The 18,075-nt window shown below is 43.3% G+C and overlaps 1 protein-coding gene across 1 annotated transcript in view; it reads left to right on the top strand.

Moving 5' to 3' along the window:
- The window catches only part of ABCD2 (ATP binding cassette subfamily D member 2), a gene marked incomplete at its 3' end in the record, with an annotated part of 64,829 nt that overhangs the window by 20,550 nt on the left and 26,204 nt on the right, over window positions 1–18,075 (top strand). Inside the window, exon 6 of the mRNA XM_084613232.1 lies at window positions 1,793–1,938. Coding sequence (XP_084469358.1) covers window positions 1,793–1,938 — 146 coding nt within the window. The remainder of the gene's footprint in view (window positions 1–1,792; window positions 1,939–18,075) is intronic.

Raw genomic sequence — 18,075 nt, 5'->3', positions numbered from 1 at the left:
GAAGGAATGGTTTGACTTGTGTCATTGTCAGATTAAAAACTACAGCTGCATTTTCAAAATTGCTTAAGGGAGTTCTGCATCCAACTCCCATTCAATTTCTGGGGGACTGAGGTGCTTATCACCTTTGGGATGCTTTAAAAATCTTCCAAGTCCACAACATTAGAGCAAACAGTGAGTCTGTGGAACTTCACTTGACCACTCCAAGGAGCAATAGTAACTAACAGCTGACAGTATAATCTGCAGGTCCAATCCTACAATCTTTGCTCAGTAAAAACTCACATTGTTTTCAGTGATTTATTGCAAATAGCAATTGATTCCTATTGGCATCACATTGTTAATGCATTTCATTTATTGAATGACTCCAAAATATGTCACAATACTGACTGTCAGTGCAGTAATTATATAGAAATAGGTGAAAGCATTGGAAAGTTGCATGAGAACTTCCACTACCTCATTTATAAAAAGAAAAGGAGGACTTGTGGCACCTTAGAGACTAACCAATTTATTAGAGCATGAAATTGGTTAGTCTCTAAGGTGCCACAAGTCCTCCTTTTCTTTTTGCGAATACAGACTAACACGGCTGTTACTCTGATACCTCATTTATGCATCTAATTGCTTATGTTACCTCTGTATTTGTATACTGGGTGTGTGCGAGAGACAGAGAGAGAGAGAGCATCTTTAAGGAAATAGTCAGCACCTGGCAGAATAGGGCCTTTAATTTGGCAAAACTCCCAGCTACTTTAAATGTATTTCGTTTAACACTATAAAATGATGGATTGACATTCAGGCAGAGATACCTGTATGTTTGTACACTTTACCTAGTAGATTTATAGAGAGAATTCACAAACAGTGCTAATGTGTGGGTGGGTGGGGGGAAGTATAGGGGTGTATAGGGTGAATAAACAAAGGGGTGTGTGTGTGTATAAATAAAGAAATGCATAAAAATGACACTATATAAGCAGAAATGGAATTTTGAGGTTTATTTTCCAAGTCATTGGGCTTTGCTCATGCTGCTTCAATTCATTCACTTAAGGTCATGCCACACATCCCTATTCACTGCTTTGCAAGTTCACCCCTTTGCAATTAATTCACCTGTATAAAAAATACCATACGCTGTTTAATGAGACTGTGATGGTGTTTAGTATAGTTATAGGAATGTTAACGCTTGTAAGGTACTGAGTGTCCTTAACTCCTTACAGTTCCCTCAAATTGAAGTCAGTGCATTCAAGTACTTGAGGGGAATATTTGACTCTAAATATGATTTGTAGATTCAGTACAATGAATATTGAAATCAAGATTCATTATAGATAGTGACATATGGTATTTGGGCATGTTTTTCCCAGCTCTGTGACTAGGGTCTAATATTGCTACATGTTCAAATGAACTGCAGTTAGATTTTATCCAAGACACAAAGTGCCCAAATGTTTAAAAAAGGTTTCAGTGCTAATGACTCATGCCCCTCCACAAAATAGCCTTTTGTAAGTAATAGCATAGCCATCTGGATTGTTTCCTAAATTAGAAAAAACACATCTTTGGAGCTAGTAAATACGATTTCTTCTGGTTCCTTTGCTTTTGCTCTTTGAATCCACATATTCTGTGCAAATGCAGTTTTTCAAACAGAGACTGAATAAGAGTTGTAGCCAATTTCACAATTTATACTTCCTTAAACTAAATGCTTAGGTGGTTTCATTGTGGGGTGTGCTAGATTGTGTCATTATACACCATGGCTTCATGGTGAAAAGTGATATATTTTGAAAGGTGGTTGTTTTTATCATTTTCATGACTATTTTAGGTACAGGAAGGAATGCATCTTTTAATCACTGGTCCCAATGGTTGTGGAAAGAGTTCTCTTTTCAGAATTTTAAGTGGTCTGTGGCCAGTCTATGATGGTGTTCTCTACAAACCACCTCCCCAGCACATGTTCTATATCCCACAAAGGTACGTGCTTTGCCTACATTGGAAATACTTTTTCCCCAGTTTTGTGAGATTTGGTCCATTTTCTAAACCCCTGGCATCTAAAGTTGGGTTAGAAGATGGTAACCCTCACCTCTTATTACTGGAAAGTGCAGAAGAATTGCTGCCACATTCAGTTGCAGGGGGAGAGCTCCCATTGCCAGTCACCAAAGAGTGCTGGATGACTGAAGAACACTGGGGGACAGTTTAGGCTTTGGAACATAGTTTCCTTTTCTGTCAAGCAAAACTTGAAATAGGCCAAATAGAGCTTGTTTTTAAAATACATTTGAAATAAAGTATCACATGTGGGGAACATTATTTTTCCCCAAATTTGAATTACAATTTAAAAAACCTAAATTTTTCAATACTAAACCAAAACCAAATCCAGCATTACTTTTACATTATCGCTTTTAAATCTGTGTTCATTTTGCCAAGGAAAGTATGATGTTTTGAATGTTTCCTTTGTAATCTACAGGCCTCCCAGAATACAATACAATACAATACAATACTCCCACAATACAATCCAGTACATTCCAATATTTCTCTTTGGAGTTCTAACTTGGATGTTTTTGCAAAAGCTAAATCAAGCACTGAAAATCTTTGCTTGCCTTTTGTAGTTCACCCTCTATAATTGGGTAAAAGTAAATGTTCACAATGTGTTTCTGCTTAAAAAATACCAGTGATAAAGCAGGGTGGAAGCTGTTAAGTGACGGATAGATTTTTCTCTGCAGCTAAACAGAGCCTTCAAAACAACATAAAAAGCATGCGTGCAAATAACACAAAGGAGTATTTTGTAACTAGATAGTTTCATTAAAGCTCAGTACTGAGTAGAAGGCAGTGAGGAGTTGAACAATACCAAGAGGAACTTCTCAGAACTTCTGGGGAACGGTTACATCACTATAGAAATCAATGGTACACTCTCACCTGGAAAGAAAGGTTTAAATGATGAGCAGTATAAAGAATGTAAGCCAGGCACTTCTGGTTCTTGTTGTTATGAGAAAGGGTAACAGAAGACGTTCAGTGAAACTGAAAGGCAGCAAATTTAAAAATGATAATAGGCTACTTTTTACATGACAGTATTAACCTGTGAGACTCCCTGCCACATGATATTATTAAGGACCAAGAGTTTAGCAGGATTAAAAAAAATGGATAATGAGCACCCACCATTACAATAGTAAGGATTAAAAAAAAGCAAAAAAATAAAAGACGTTTGGAAGGGATATAAACTGTCATGCTTCAGGGCATGTTACTCAATCTGTTACAGATGTGGCTAGGAAGAACTTTTCTTATGGGGAATTTATTTCATAATTGCTCGCTTCAGGGGTTTCTTGCACCTTTACCCAGTGCATCTGGTTCTTGCCACTGTGGGAAACACAGTATTAGACTAGATAAGCCATTACTCTGAATAAGCATGGCAAGTCTAATGTTCTATTTAAGATTTTAAAAGCCAACTCAAGAATCAGCTTATTTAACAGAAATAGCCAGGATAATTATCCTCCAGTGTGAATACAGTTCTGTCAGGAGCCAGGCAGAGCTGCAATAAGAAAATAGGCCATTTTGGAAAAGAAGCACCCATTGTCCAAGGCTGCTAGTAGTCTTCCTGCTTGGTAACAAAGGTCCTGTGATCACAATTCTCCAGCTCCCCTTGAACCAGAGATCTGAAGCAATGACGGAAATGGCACTTGGAACTGTAGGGGACTTTTTTAGGCAAGGGGAAAACAAATTTTAAAGAAAAAGCCACGCTCCCCATTTTCTTCCTGGCTCCACCTGAAACATTTAGAAGGGTCAGGAAGGGTTACATCTTAAACTTCCCTCTGACTGTGCTAGAGATTTAGGCACTAGTGAGGCTGAAAGTCCGCTTGGAGGAGCCACTTCTGTGTTCAATGTCTCTTTTTCTGTCTTTGGAGAAGGCTTCCCACAAACTGCTCTGCAAGTGATCCTTAGCTGTGACCTGACGGGATCACCTCTAAAGGGGAGAGAGTAATTCACGTTCCTTAGCCACTGAATTCTTGCCCTCCTTGCTGAGATAGCAAACAGAGGTACCAGTTGTGGTTATGGTTTTGTGATGTGCATAGATGTCCTCTTGGAAGTAAGTTGAAGCCATCAGTTCATTTCAGATAGGCCACTAAGTAGCCATCAGATACTATCACTTTCAGTCACTACTTGCATAGCACTTGATTGTAACTGTGACACAGAGGTGAAAGGTGAACATTTGTATGTTCCTTGCTTTTAAAGAGGTCTCTTTTTTTTTTAAGCGTTAATGCCTTTGCCCCTGCACTGTTCACAACATCTCTCACTACTTGCAAAGTAAAAGTTTTCTTTGCTAGGAGCTTTTTGAACTCTACCATATAAACAAGCTTTTGCTAGAATTAGAATATGATAGGTGCTAGAAAGGGGCTTATATGTCTCATCATCATCTTACTACTAGCCCTTCTCGCCCTTTCTCATTTATAATCTCCAAGCAGCACATCAAAAATCTCTGCTTTTGAGATATGCTTGCATAAATATTTTATGATGGTTAAGTCTAAGCAAGAAATGTAATGTAATATAGAAAGATACTGCATAGTCTAATGTACTTCACAAGGCATGTTGGCATTAAGGCATAAAGCATGGTGTTTTAACGTGCTGGCTACTCTATAATTATCTTTTTCTATATAGTTACAAATAAATGAACTGATGGAAGAGCCTGGTCACAAAACATAACAAAACTCTATAACAAACTGAGTTCAGTAAAAACAAGGGCAACAGAGTCCATGACTGTTGCAAAATAAGACTGTTCCTTCAGCGTACGAGTAGTTGTAGGACAAATGGGGGTGTAGTGGGGTGGTCACCTGCTCTGGTCTTAAAGGGCTTGAAATCAGCCCTGGGAGAGGGCTGTGGCTGGGAGCAAGCAGTCCCATGCCCCAATCAGGGCTCAGCTTGCCCTTATAAGAGGGCAGTGGGCCAGGAGCACACAGAGTCTCCTCTAGCTGTGGAGGGAGATGGGCCTGGCTGCTGGGGAGCGTACCAGAGTAGCTGAGGTGGAGCAGGGCTGGGGGAAGGCCAAGGGAACTGGGGAGCTCCAGCCTGGAAACCCCCCAGGCTACAGGCCTAGGGTAAGGCCGGATAGGTACTGGGGCTGCAGGGGGCAGCCCAAAGGTAGGCAGAGGCAGCAGGTCCAAGCTCCCCCTTGCCTGTGACGATAGGCTTATACACTGCAGTCCGCCCCAGTGTGTGGGGACTCAATGGTAACTGGCAGTAGCCAAAGACTGAGGTGAGGTGGGGATAGTGGGTGGGGGTTTCCCAGGGAGGGGAGACCCAGAGACTGGGGAGGTACTGCCAGGGGGCAGCATGCTGGGTAAAAGGGGCACCGGGGTCCGGGAGGGACACAGGGGCCAGCAACAAGCAGGACACCGGCCTGCAGAGAGTGCTCCGGAGGCTGGAAGAGCTAATTCCTTGAGAGACCAGCAGGAGGCACCGCAGGGGTGAGTCTCGCACCGTGACGGGGCCTTTGGGCACTGTTGCCTCTTCTCCCATCTTCAAAAATCATGAGAGCCAGGACCAGGTTGACTGTAGTATGTTGCTTATGAAAAATAGACTACTCCTTGCATACACACTACAAAATAGATTCTCAAGCTTAACACACAAGTAGCTCAAATGATAGTCTATATATAATAATAAGGTTAAGCATTCAAAATTTAGGATATGCCCAATTAAGGCTGCCCTTATTATCCTTATGGGAGTGTGCTGGGGTGTCTCTTGCCCCAGAAGGAGGGAATTTTCACATCAATGAGACTATTGTCTTTCCTGGCTACCAGGTCCATTTCAGAGCTCTCAGTTGACGAAGTTCCATCTTAGTTCAGGTGGCCCCATTAAGGTCTTCTACTTCAGAATGGGATGAAAGTGAGAGATGGAGTTTAGGACCCTTCTAAAGTCTGAATAGAAAGCTTCTCTGTTTTATTGGTTGAAGGATTTAAAGTCCCCTTTTTGAGGAAAGGGAAAGTCCAGCTCTCTGGGATATTAATTCCTTAAAACTGAGAAGCTTTGGCCCTCAGCTAACAAGTAGCTTGTATTTGTAAAAAGGACTGTGGGATTAAAACTTTTGAAGGTTGGTGGGTAAAAATTCCCCCTCTCCTCTCCATCAAGTTATTTTACCACATTTATTGTCAAATCTTTTCAAGATCTCAGAGCAGCGTCCATATGAACCTGACAGGATATACTTTACTCTTCTGAGAGCCCTGGAATGAACATGGCCAGTAGAATGGTGTTACTTCCTAGGTGGGATGCTAGGCAAGTATTCAGGGGACTCTGACTATAGCTAAGGGTGGAATAATTTAATAGTCTTTGCTGGGGTTGAAGGCTGTTGAACCTTCCTTTTTTGTAGTGTGTATTTGTATTCCTACATGAATTGTATATTGTGTTTTAAATATTTAGCTTGTTCCTGACTATAAGAGGCAGAGAATAACCCTGGCAGATTCTAAATTGTGCTAGAACTGTGCAATTGAAGCAAATCACTACTTGTCTTGGGAAATCTAGCCTGAGGGAACCAGTTTACTTATTAGCCTGTTACAATTTGCTGCATGGTCAGAGTGACCTTTTTATTTGTTTGTTTAAATAATTCAAAAATTGCAGACTTGATAACACACTGTCCACCTGCCTGATTTCCTGAAGAGGATCTGTTGGAGAGGGGATGTCAGGTTTTCCATAAAACTCCTTTGAGTCAGACACATGACTATGTATCAATCTTAGATGATTTAAGGAGGCTGTAGGCCACTAAAGAGGGTCTGCATGACTATGGCTCGCTTATTTAGATCACCATTTTCATTTGCTCACATAAGAAAAATGCATTGCATAGCAGAATGCCCTCAAGCAGCTGTATGCTGGTGGTGCAGTGAGTTTGGCGGATGAAACATGGGGTGGCTTATCAGATTACAGCTCTCCCATAAATTACAATATGTTAAAGAAGCGCAAGAGTATACTTGGAATCTCTTTTATATCTCCATTTCAATATGGGCTTGTAATAATCCTCTCAGTGGGTAGGTCTTGCAGTCCCAGTCCTCTTTTAACCAGGGATGCAGTGAGTTGGGCAGTGGTAGGGGAGCCTTGGTCCGTTCATTACACCAGATTCTGACCCAGGGCCCTAGGAGGATCAACAGTGTCTGGTCCTCAAAAGTGCTCTCCAACTTACCCTCCCTGGGTTACTTCCTACCATCTGCTGTTCTCCCCCAGCTTCCAGTCCAATATAAGGTGAACAGAAAAAGTAGAAGCCACCAAACCATCAGCCCCAACCAGGCTCAACATACAGTCCCTCAGGGACGCTTCTCTGACACCTTTGTCAGGAGCCTTCAGGGCAGGTCTCTCCCCTCCCCAACCTCCTACTTCTGGGCTGGGTTGGTCCCTTTTCAACCCCTTTTCCAGTTGTAACAGGCTCTGAGGGCTGGAGGGTTGGGGGCTACCTGGGTCCAGTACGATCCTTGAACACCTTCCAGCCCAAAGTAGGGTTTGCATATCCCATCACAAGGTCCTATTGAGCCCTCAATAAATGGGCACAATTCCTGTTGAAACCAATGGGAGCCACACTTGCTTGCTTAGGGCTGAATGTGGTTCTCTGTCAGCTTTTTTTTGTTTTGGGCACAGACCAATATAGTCAGTGCTCTCACAGGTGACACCATCAGCTGTGCATCAGACTGTTGAGTAAGAAATAAAAAAAGAATCTCTGCTGATATTAGGCAGGCAAAAGATGAACCACCACAAAAACACCAAAGTAAAGAGGGGCTGAATGGAATGATTACTATTTCATCGCTAAAACAACAAGGAGTCCTTGTAGCACCTTAGAGACTAACAAATTTATACCTGCCACTGTATTTTCCACTGCATGCATCTGATGAAGTGGGTTCTAGCCCACAAAAGCTTATGCCCAAATAAATTTGTTAGTCTGTAAGGTGCCACAAGGACTCCTTGTTGTTTTTGTTGATAGACTAACACGGCTACCACTCTGAAACCTGTTTCATCACTGATTTTGTATGTAATGTCCAGTCCCAAAAATGCATGGACAGTCAGCTGGCTTGGTTGAATTCAGAGCTGAACACATAAGTACACATTATAAAAAGGTCAATTTATCTCCTTTTATATTACCAAGTTTCTGCTGCTGTGGAAACACTTCTCAGTAGCTTTACTTAGTGATTTCTAGATTTTAAAACAGTGCATCACCTGAGACTCCCTGGTTTCTATCTCCTAGATTGCTTAATATTAATTAGGCTGTTGTCAATGTCTCTCTTTTCCAAGTTCTCTGTCTACCAAATCACTATGAGATTTCCATTAATTTTTTTCCAAATACAGTGCTAAATCTTGCAGCGCTTAGTCCTTAATCGAGCAAAAATTCTCACTAATGCTAATCAGACAGTCTTCACCCGCATGGGCCCATAGACAGAGCAGTTCAAGTGTTCCATGAAGCACAGGGTCTGCAACAGTCCTCATGCTTCAGTGGGGAAGGGAAGGGAAGGAAAGGCTCCTTTCACTTCCTCTTTTTCCTCTGCTAAGGCCAGGGTCACTCTAGGACTAACTGTGTCTTGTTTTCAAGGGTATATCAAAGTTAGTCTATTTATTCCTTTTACATTCCCTTTTCATTGAATGTAAATGGTCAAGAGGGTAGTGAAGCAAAAGATGAATGCATTTAACATTTAAGGGACATGGAAAATCTTTTTTAAAAAAATCCAGAAACACTTTTAAAAACTAAAAAAAACAAAAAAGCTGCACAGGACAACATGCGAATTAACTCTACATATATGAAAATGGAACTCGTCCTTGACTTGAAAGAATTAAGGAAACAATCTCACTCCTTCCATACTAAAACAGCATTGGGTGTGTGTATACAACATGCGGCAGCAAACCTCCCAGCCTAGGTTGACAGACTTGGGTGTGCAGGGCTTGTGGTAGCTTTTTAAATATAGCTGTGTAGCCAGCTCTTTGAAGTTGCGACTCAGGCTGGGGATTGGGCTCTGAAGCCCACCCCCATCCCTAGGCTTCAGAGCCTGAGCTCCAGCCCAAGCCACAACATCTACACAGCTACTTTTAGTATGGGAGCACAAGCCCCATGAGCCTGAGGCTGTTGTCCCAGGCTGGGAGGCTCACTGGCGCAGGCTGTGTAAGCATACCAATTGTGCCTCAGGGTAACCTGACTTGCCCAGTCTGCCCTCCCCCAGTTCTCTCTTGGTCTTGGGAGAATATTCTGGCTCTGGCTCTTTGTTGAACTAATGAACTCTAGAATTCCATTCCTATTTTGATGAACCTAGTGCTCACTCTTCTTCTCCTCACTTTCTATCCAAAACCTCCAAACAATTTCCAAACCTCTTCAGCTGTAAAGAAACACAGCTTCCTTCAGACCATCTTGTTTCTGACTTCTTTCTGTCTCACCCAGACCAACATCCCAGTGGGTTACCTTGACAATGCCACAGGGTCATTCATTAGAACATTTCCGGCCTGTAAATTTTCATGTCAGCATAAATGTTCTTAGGGTTACTGATGTTCATTATTCACCATACTCTGCTTCTAGTAACAGGCTCTCATTGTTTTTGGGCAATTTATCATTCAGTCCATGTTGATCAGTCAGACCTTCTTTTCCAGTTTTTCACAATCTTCCTAGTTTAGCACATTCCTAAAACATCCAGCATTAGCTCCTTTAGCTTTCTTACAGATTGTAGCGAGGCAGAGTGGCATCCCTCTGAGCTTGAGTGAGGGACCACTACGCTCCCCCTAGTGGGCGGAGCTAAATCTGCCCCACCCCCTCACCAGAACTCCCAGGGTGGGACAGGAAGTATAAAAGGAGTTCCCTAGAGTTCAGTTGGGGCTGGAACACCAGAGGGAGCAGACTGCTCTTCCAGGGAGCTGGGATCTCAACCGGATCCTGGACTAGGCCCTGAGTGGAGTTGTGCCCTGCAGTCTGAGGAGACAGATGAGTACCCCGAGGAGCTGCCAGGACTGCCATCAGACGAATGCCCCGAAGAGCTGTGGGAACTGCAGGTGGCAGAGTACCCTGATAAAACAGGGGACCTTTGGACTACAGAGCCCTACACTCAGACTGCGGTAGGAAGTAGCCCAGGGGAACCAGAGTCTGGTCCAATTCAGCTGCTGGAGTGTGAGTTAGTGTGTTGCAGTTGAACTCCCTGCTGATGCCCGTGGTGGAAAACTCCACCACTGTTAGGGCCCTGGGCTGAGACCCGGTGGAGTCGGGTGGATCTGGGTCCCTCCCTACCCCTATGCCCCACCCCTTGCGTGGTAGCCTCCTCACCTTTAGGCCCAGAGGCCTGAGTTTGTTGGCCTGCTAGAGTAAGGACATTTGGTGCCCCGTCCTGCCTGAGGGCCTGGACTTATAGATTCCTTTGCTGCTGTGCCCTGACTGCAGGCCAGAGCCCTAGGCAGTTTGTGCTCTGCCCTGCCATGAGGGCCAGAGCTTCCCTGATAGACTGTTGATTACTGTCAGCCCCAGCCAGAAGGTGCTGGGCTATACACTGTGGCTCTGCCCCGTCTAGGGTTGCCAGGTGTCTGGTTTTCAACTGGAACGCCCGGTTGAAAAGGGACCCTGGTGGCTCCGGTCAGCAACGCCGACCAGGCCGTTAAATATCCGGTCGGTGGTGGAGCGGGTGCTTGGGACTAAGGCAGGCTCCCTACCTGCCCTGGCTCCACGCCACTCCTGGAAGCGGCTGTCAGGTCCCTGTGGCCCCTAGGCGCTGGCGCGGCCAGGGACTGGGAGGCTCTGCGTGCTGCCCTTGCCCCGAGTACTGGCTCTGCAATTCCCATTGGCCGGGAACCGCAACCAATGGGAGTTGCAGGGGTGGTACCTGCGGGTGCGAAGGCACCGTGCATCGCGCAGGGCCACCTGGCCGTGTCTCTGCCTAGAGGCCCCAGGGACCTGACCGTCGTTTCCCCAGAGCTGCAGTAAGCGTTGCCGGGACCCCGCAGCCCCCCTCACCCCAACTCCCTGGCTCAGCCCAGAGCCCCCTCCTGCACCTCAAAACCCTCATACTGAGCCCCATACCAGAGCCTGCACCCTCAGCCCAGAGCCCATACCCCCTCCCGCACTCAAGTCCCCTGCCCCAGCCCAGTGAAAGTGAGTGAGGGTAGAGAAGAGTGAGCAACAGAGGGAGGGGGGATGGAGCAGGTTGGGGGGCATCAGAGAAGGGGCAGGGCATGGGTGGGGCTTCAGAGAAGGGCAGGCAGGGGTGTTCAGTTTTGTATGATTAGAATGTTGGCATCCCTAGCCCCGTGCAGAGGGCCAGAGTTTCCCCTACAAAGCGTGACTTGCAGTCTGCCTGTAGTGAGATGGAGTGGCCTCCCTCCCCACTCAAGAGCGAGGGACCACTACACAAACCACCTCTCAGAACCACATTCTTAGAATCATAGAACCATAGAATATCAGGGTTGGAAGGGACCTCAGGAGGTCATTTAGTCCAACCCCCTGCTCAAAGCAGGACCGATCCCCAATTAAATCATCCCAGCCAGGGCTTTGTCAAGCCTGACCTTAAAAACTTCTAAGGAAGGAGATTCCACCACCTCCCTAGGTAACGCATTCCAGTGTTTCACCACCCTCCTAGTGAAAAAGTTTTTCTAATATCCAACCTAAACCTCCCCACTGCAACTTGAGACCATTACATCTCATTCTGTCATCTGCTACCACTGAGAACAGTCTAGATCCATCCTCTTTGGAACCCCCCTTCAGGTAGTTGAAAGCAGCTATCAAATCCCCCCTCATTCTTCTCTTCCGCAGACTAAACAATCCCCGTTCCCTCAGCCTCTCCTCATAAGTCATGTGTTCCAGTCCCCTAATGATTTCTGTTGCCCTCCGCTGGACGTTTTCCAATTTTTCCACATCCTTCTTATAGCATGGGGTCCAAAACTGGACACAGTACTCCAGATGAGGCCTCACCAATGTCGAATAGAGCCACTGCGGTAAAAACTCTCTTCTAGCCCCAAAAACACCCGAGGAAACAAGAGGAGACTTCTCTTCCCTGCCCCGCCCCCTCACACCTTTCTGCCCCCACCAATGGGGAAAAAATCCCAAAGCGGAGGGGAATTTGGGGAAGAGGAGAGGTAAGGTCCTGGATGTTGGAGGAAGACATGTTAAGAACAAAGTTAGCAATGCTGGAGGGTGGCACTAATGTGGGTGGCACTAACCTTAGGTGCTACCACAATACAGAATATTAAAACAGCTGAGGCAGAGAGGTTAACTGACCAAAAATTACAGATTTAGCACTCAGAAATCCCTTTTCTGTGGAAGTATAAACTGTATAAGTCCACTGAATGCATCCGATGAAGTGAGCTGTAGCTCACAAAAGCTTATGCTCAAATAAATTTGATAGTCTCTAAGGTGCCACAAGTACTCCTTTTCTTTTTTTATAAGTATTATCATTTAAAAATGGATACATTATTTAACATTGTGACACAAGGACTTCTTCAGTGCCAAGCATCAGATGGCAAGGAGTATATAGAGATACAAGGATTCCTTGGGTTCACCAAAACAATGTCACATAAGGTCGCTAATGAAAGCCTATGTCACACTGATCAGCGTAATCATTGTGAGATGTTTTTATAGAAAATATGTGACGAATTATATACCTATATAGAGAGAGAGTGCGCATTTTATTCAGATTGTAAATGGACGTTCATTGTGAATGATACAATACTCAATCTGCACACGACCAACCAGAGCGAGATAAGCATTTGTCCCCCACACCCAGCCAGGAGCACGTAGACTACCCTTTGGTGACCTCTCTTAATCAGTTAGACTCAGATTTTCACATCCCGTGCTACGTCTCCTATCCAGCGTAGTTTCCAGTGTAAATCAGGCCTTTTTTATATGAGAAATGTGTTTCTTCATTACTACATATATCCCCTCTTTCACTGTGCACAGTCTTCTGGTATTATATAGAAACTTTACATGACCACTTTCATATCCATCGGCATCAGAGTCCACTTCCATAATTCTCCCTTCCTCCAGTACCTCTCTAACAAGATGGTGATAATCAGAAATTTGATCTGTGTTCTAATGTTAAGCCTTTTCCTTCAACACCAGGCTTGTAAATCTTTAAAATGGAAACAACCAAAGATTCACCGATAGTATTGTCCACATTACTTATCTTTCATCTTTCATCAGATTTACATACCTATATTTTGCTGTTGTCTTATAGCTCAGGAGTTTAGCACATTTTGCCCATTCTGTTCCATAGAGCCCTCTTGAAACTTTTATGTCCTTTCTTCCTGCTTTTCTGTTTCTGCTGATTTATCTTGATTTCCATGACAAGCCTTTGTTCCCTGGTGTTTCTCCTTTTGTGTTCTAAAATTCTCCTTGGCTACTAAATAAAATTGCATCAACTACCGAGATACTGAAGGGTTTAGGACAGAAGAAAGAGTAACCCAGATGTCTGAAGTGATTTTTCCTCAAATAGCTCCAAATTTCACCTCCTGGATGAGACTCAGCAAGGACAATTTCAGACTTAAAAGATAACTTTTTCAGAAAGTTAAAAGCATGGAATTATAATGCAAGACCCAGTGTTACCTTGCGTATACAGGTAGTCAGTAAGTGTAAAATATGGCTATTTTACAGACAATTCTTAATTGTCTAAACAATCATTTCAGTCCATCTTCTCTATATTTTGACAGATATTGGATTATCTGCTTTTCTTTGTGTGGCAATGCATCAGAGTATTACAAAATGTCATGATGAGGTAACAACTTTAAGAAGACAGTTGTAAAGTGGGCAACTGTGTGGGTTATCTACCTCTTTATTTTAGATAAGTCAAATCTTGTTTTGCTCTTTCATTAGCGTATGGACATGTAAAGTGTCAGGTTTTTTTATAGCATGTATTATCATGTTGACACAAACTGTCTCGTTTCAGGTCCACTATTTTATATACTGTAGTTCTTGCAAACAATTGTAAAGTGCATCTGACTCACTAGTGTTTAATATTCTAAAGCATCTGTCACCTAATCTTGACATCTTCTGCTAAATCTGTGACTCATTTTGTGGGTAGAGAGAGTTAACTGGTTCATTGGCTTTGACTATTCCATGTAGCGTTCTCTTCTGAATTCCAGCACCATGTTAACATCATCCAATGTCCCATCTGCTTGTGAATAGTGATGTCCCACCACACCTATTTTATTTTCCCAGCTTTTCGCCATTATTTCAGGTCACTTCATACACAAAACTAAGTCCTTTGAACATAGTTTTCATCAGTGACATTGTTTATCAGGCTGATTTTCATTGTGTTCATAGTACTCTCTATAAGAATATCTGTCCTTAAGTGCCATCATCCATCATAGAGATGTGAAAACCAAAGGAATGTAATTGATCAGCTGATATAAACTTGCATCCTTATTTGAGCAGCCATCATTAGTGTATATTGAAAAAGAAATAGGTGAATTTCTAAAGCCAAGGAGGAAGTAGTCTGATTTGAAACTAATGGTGGCCTTGTTGTTAAATGTTATTGAAATAGCCTTTGAGTGAGAGATGCCTTTTCAAACTAGGTTTAGTTTAGATAATTGGCTATTAGTTTATTTGAAAACTTTGGGGGAAAAAAGTTTCTGAAGCAAATACACTAAGGTCAGACAGGGCTTCTGCTGACCTATAAAAAATGAGAAATTTTGTTCATCAGGTCTGTTGCTATGTCCATCGACTAGGACACAGCCTTCACAATGTCATCTGAAACATGATTCTGAGGCGTTCTCAAATGACACTGTTCAGACCAGGTTATGCTTCATCTGAATTAATAGAGGACACCTTCTAAGTTGAGATGCTTTGCTCTACCCCATCCTCCTGAAAGAAAGGTCCATCTTATCTTATCTAGATCAGAAGAGACCTTGTCTTTATCGTATGTGTTAAGGGCTTTGCCTGTCTGAGTCAGTGGAAGATCTGTCCAGTTCTATCAAGGATTCACTTAGAACTGTGAACTTCAAAGGATTTTAATTTGGACATGGTTTCTGAACACGGATGATCAGCAGGTAACTTGCAAAATGAGTAAGATTTATCTGGGCTCATTTCCAGAAGTGAAAATTGGCTTTCTGGATTAGCTGTTATTTCCTCTCAAGCTGTCCAAAGTGCCTTGACTACCACCCAGACATTGAGTCTACTAATTAGTGTAGGACTTACAAGCACTTTATTTTGTATAGGCAGAGAGCTATGGAAATCACAGATTGTAAACCACACTCAGTATGCTGCACTGGGGTTTATATTTTAAAGTTCTTTGCATAAATCAAAGGTCCCCTTGTTGGGGAGATATGAATTGGAGTAAGATAAGATTCAGTCAAATGAGGAAAGATGTCTAGTTTTATGTTGATAACTTTCATGTGATTAATGGATTTAGAGGATTGCTTATAGACTTGCAGAATATGAGCTGATCGATCCTCACCTGCAGTAAAGTTAACCCTGCTTCATACCCTGGAGACTCTCGTGAGCTGAAACAAGTAATCATTCTGTGTTGCATGATGAGAACAAATCTTCCAGGATAGAATCACCAAACCTTATTTTAGAGAGACAGAGTGGGTGAGGTAATATCTTTTATTGGACCAACTTCTGTTGGTGAGCAGGATAAGCTGAAGAGTTTTGTGTAAGCTTGAAAGCTTCTCTCTCTCACCAACAGAAGTTGGTCCAATAAAAGGTATTACCTCACCCACCTTGTGTCTCTAATATCCTGGGAGCTGCGTAAATCAGAGTGACTGTTTGTGTCACATAGTGAGCAGCAGAGGCCCTTGAGTTAGAGCATCCCTGTTTAAAATGGGAGGGCATGGCTCACATGACACTGATCCATGAAGGGTCCTTAACTTTGGAATTTGCTCCTCCGTACCCCTTATATTTGTTCACCTTCATGATCTACGACTAGGCACATCTATTTTCCTGCACTGTTAGGGAGAGAGGAGAGGCATGGAAAGACTGCTTGCTTCAGAGAAGTGGGATATTTTTTTCATTTGTCTGCTTGATTAATGTGACTTGTCATGTAAAGCTGGGGTAATTTCAGGCTGCATTTCCTGTCTTTATTTTATATGGATATGGTGTGTTTTAGGTTAAAGAACCTAGAGGTTGACCTGGGTGCTTTTGTGGTATACATTTACATAAACATACATGAACAGGCCAAATGGAAAAATAGTTTTGGTGAATTGTTAACAAAATGTTCTTTATGCTTTTTCATGATAGCTAGTTTTAATGTAAGTGATCTTGGTGATGGTGAATTGGTAGTTAAAGAATGTATCTAAAACTGTGGGTCATGACCCTGTTTTAAAGGTGTTGCCAGGGCTGGCATAAACTTGCTAGGGCCCGGGTCTGAAGCCGAAGCCTGAGCCTCAGTGCCCAGGGCCGAAGCCGAAGTCTGAGGTTTCAGCCCTGGGCAGCAGGGCTCAGGTTATGCCTCCTGTCTGGAGCTGGTGCCCTTGGCTTTGTCTTTGGCCCCTTCACTCAGGGCAGCAGGACTTGGGTGGGCTCAGGCTTCAGTTCCCCCTCCTGGTGTCATGTAATAATTGTTGTTGTTGTCAGAAGGGGGTCATGGTGCAATGAAGCTTGAGAACCCCTAATTGGTAGTGGCAAGTCAGTAATAATTAAGGCATGCATTTACAATCCTGGTTACTATTTCTTCCCAGGTTCTTTTCTACTGAAATGTGCTTGCACTTTCTATAAGAGAGCACAGAATCATTATTGTGATTTTTCTGCCTTTGATAGAAGATTCTAATTATATGCGCCAAGAGTGAAAATATCTTTTGTGCTCTATACTTCGTACCCTGTAAACTGTTAGTGAGTGTAAGCTAATTACATTCAGCTTTGGTAATTGAGCTACCTGAAATATTTAGAAGATGTTCTTGGATAGCTTTTGTACGTGTGGAGAGGAAAGTTTAGTGTCGGATATTTTAAGCACAGATCAATTATTTATAACTTCAGAAGGGTTGTAGAAACTTTAGCTGGCCCTTAAACCCTTCAACGAGATATAGTAGAATCAAATATATTATGAACCAAGCCTACTGTTCTCTAAATAACACTCCATTTCACTAATCTTCATTTCCACTATCTTACTTTCTTTTTAAATAGCACCATGTTTTTCTATGCAAGGATTGGTGTCTGCAGTGGAACATAATTAATGTTCTTTCAAGACTCTCTAACTTTATAAAAGCTTAGTTTGTGTTGTGCTGCTGTGATTGTTCTTTGTTCACCTTATTAGTCCCAGCAGAGAGTTGAATAGGAACAGACATCACCTTATGTTAGAGCTGTAGGCTGGGATTTTCTAATGTGCTCTGGCCCAGATTCACAAAGGGATTTAGATGCTGTAATGCTTAGTGCTACAATGCTTAACTTTAGGCACCTATAAAATCACAGGAACAACACTGTGTCGCACAAAGTCTGAGTTAGGGAGCCTGGGCTCTCTGTACAATGAATGGGGAGAGATCCACAAAAGACAGCACTCTGGTGGGGAGCTGCCTAAGCTAGCCAATGGGAGATACTGATGTCAGAGGTGTGTGCTAAACCCTGCCCCTCTCTGCTTAGTGATTCACAAGTGGCAACCACAAAACAGCTGGAGGAGGAGGTGATGCACACCTTAAAAGTTTTAGCCCAGTGGTTAGAGTATTCACCTGGAATGTGAGAGATCCAGGTTCAATTCCTCTCCTCCACCCCTCAAGGGGGGAGATTAGAACAGGGGTCTCCCACTTCTCGTGAGGGTGCTGTCACCAGTGAGCCATGGGAAATTCTGATGTGGCGCTCTTTCAGTCTCTCTCGATGAAGCCATTCCACTGTGGATAAATAATAAAAGAGCGAATGGAGCAGGGGGACTGGGCCCTTAGAGTCTTCGGGCCAGAGAGACAGAGAAAATGACTCTGTAGTCCAGTGGTTAGAGCACCCACCTGGGAGGTGGGAGACCCTGGGGCCAGTCCCTCTCCTCCAATTACTGCTTCATTATTTATCCACAGAAGAACACCTTCAACAGGAGAGATCGAGGGAATCCCGTGTCAAAATATTTCGGTGGTGAGAGCAACCTCCTGAGAGGTGCGAGACCCATATTCATATACTTTCTCCCTCTCTGGGAATGAGGGGGAAATTGAACCTGGGTCTTCCACATTCCTGGCGAGTACTCAAATCCCTGGGATAAAGTTCTAAAGTCAGCAGCACCACCA

This window comes from Lepidochelys olivacea, assembly GCF_965140295.1.
Source record: "Lepidochelys olivacea isolate rLepOli2 genome assembly, chromosome: 1".
Classification (NCBI taxonomy): domain Eukaryota; kingdom Metazoa; phylum Chordata; order Testudines; family Cheloniidae; genus Lepidochelys; species Lepidochelys olivacea.
This window is presented reverse-complemented; position numbering and strand designations above follow the sequence as displayed.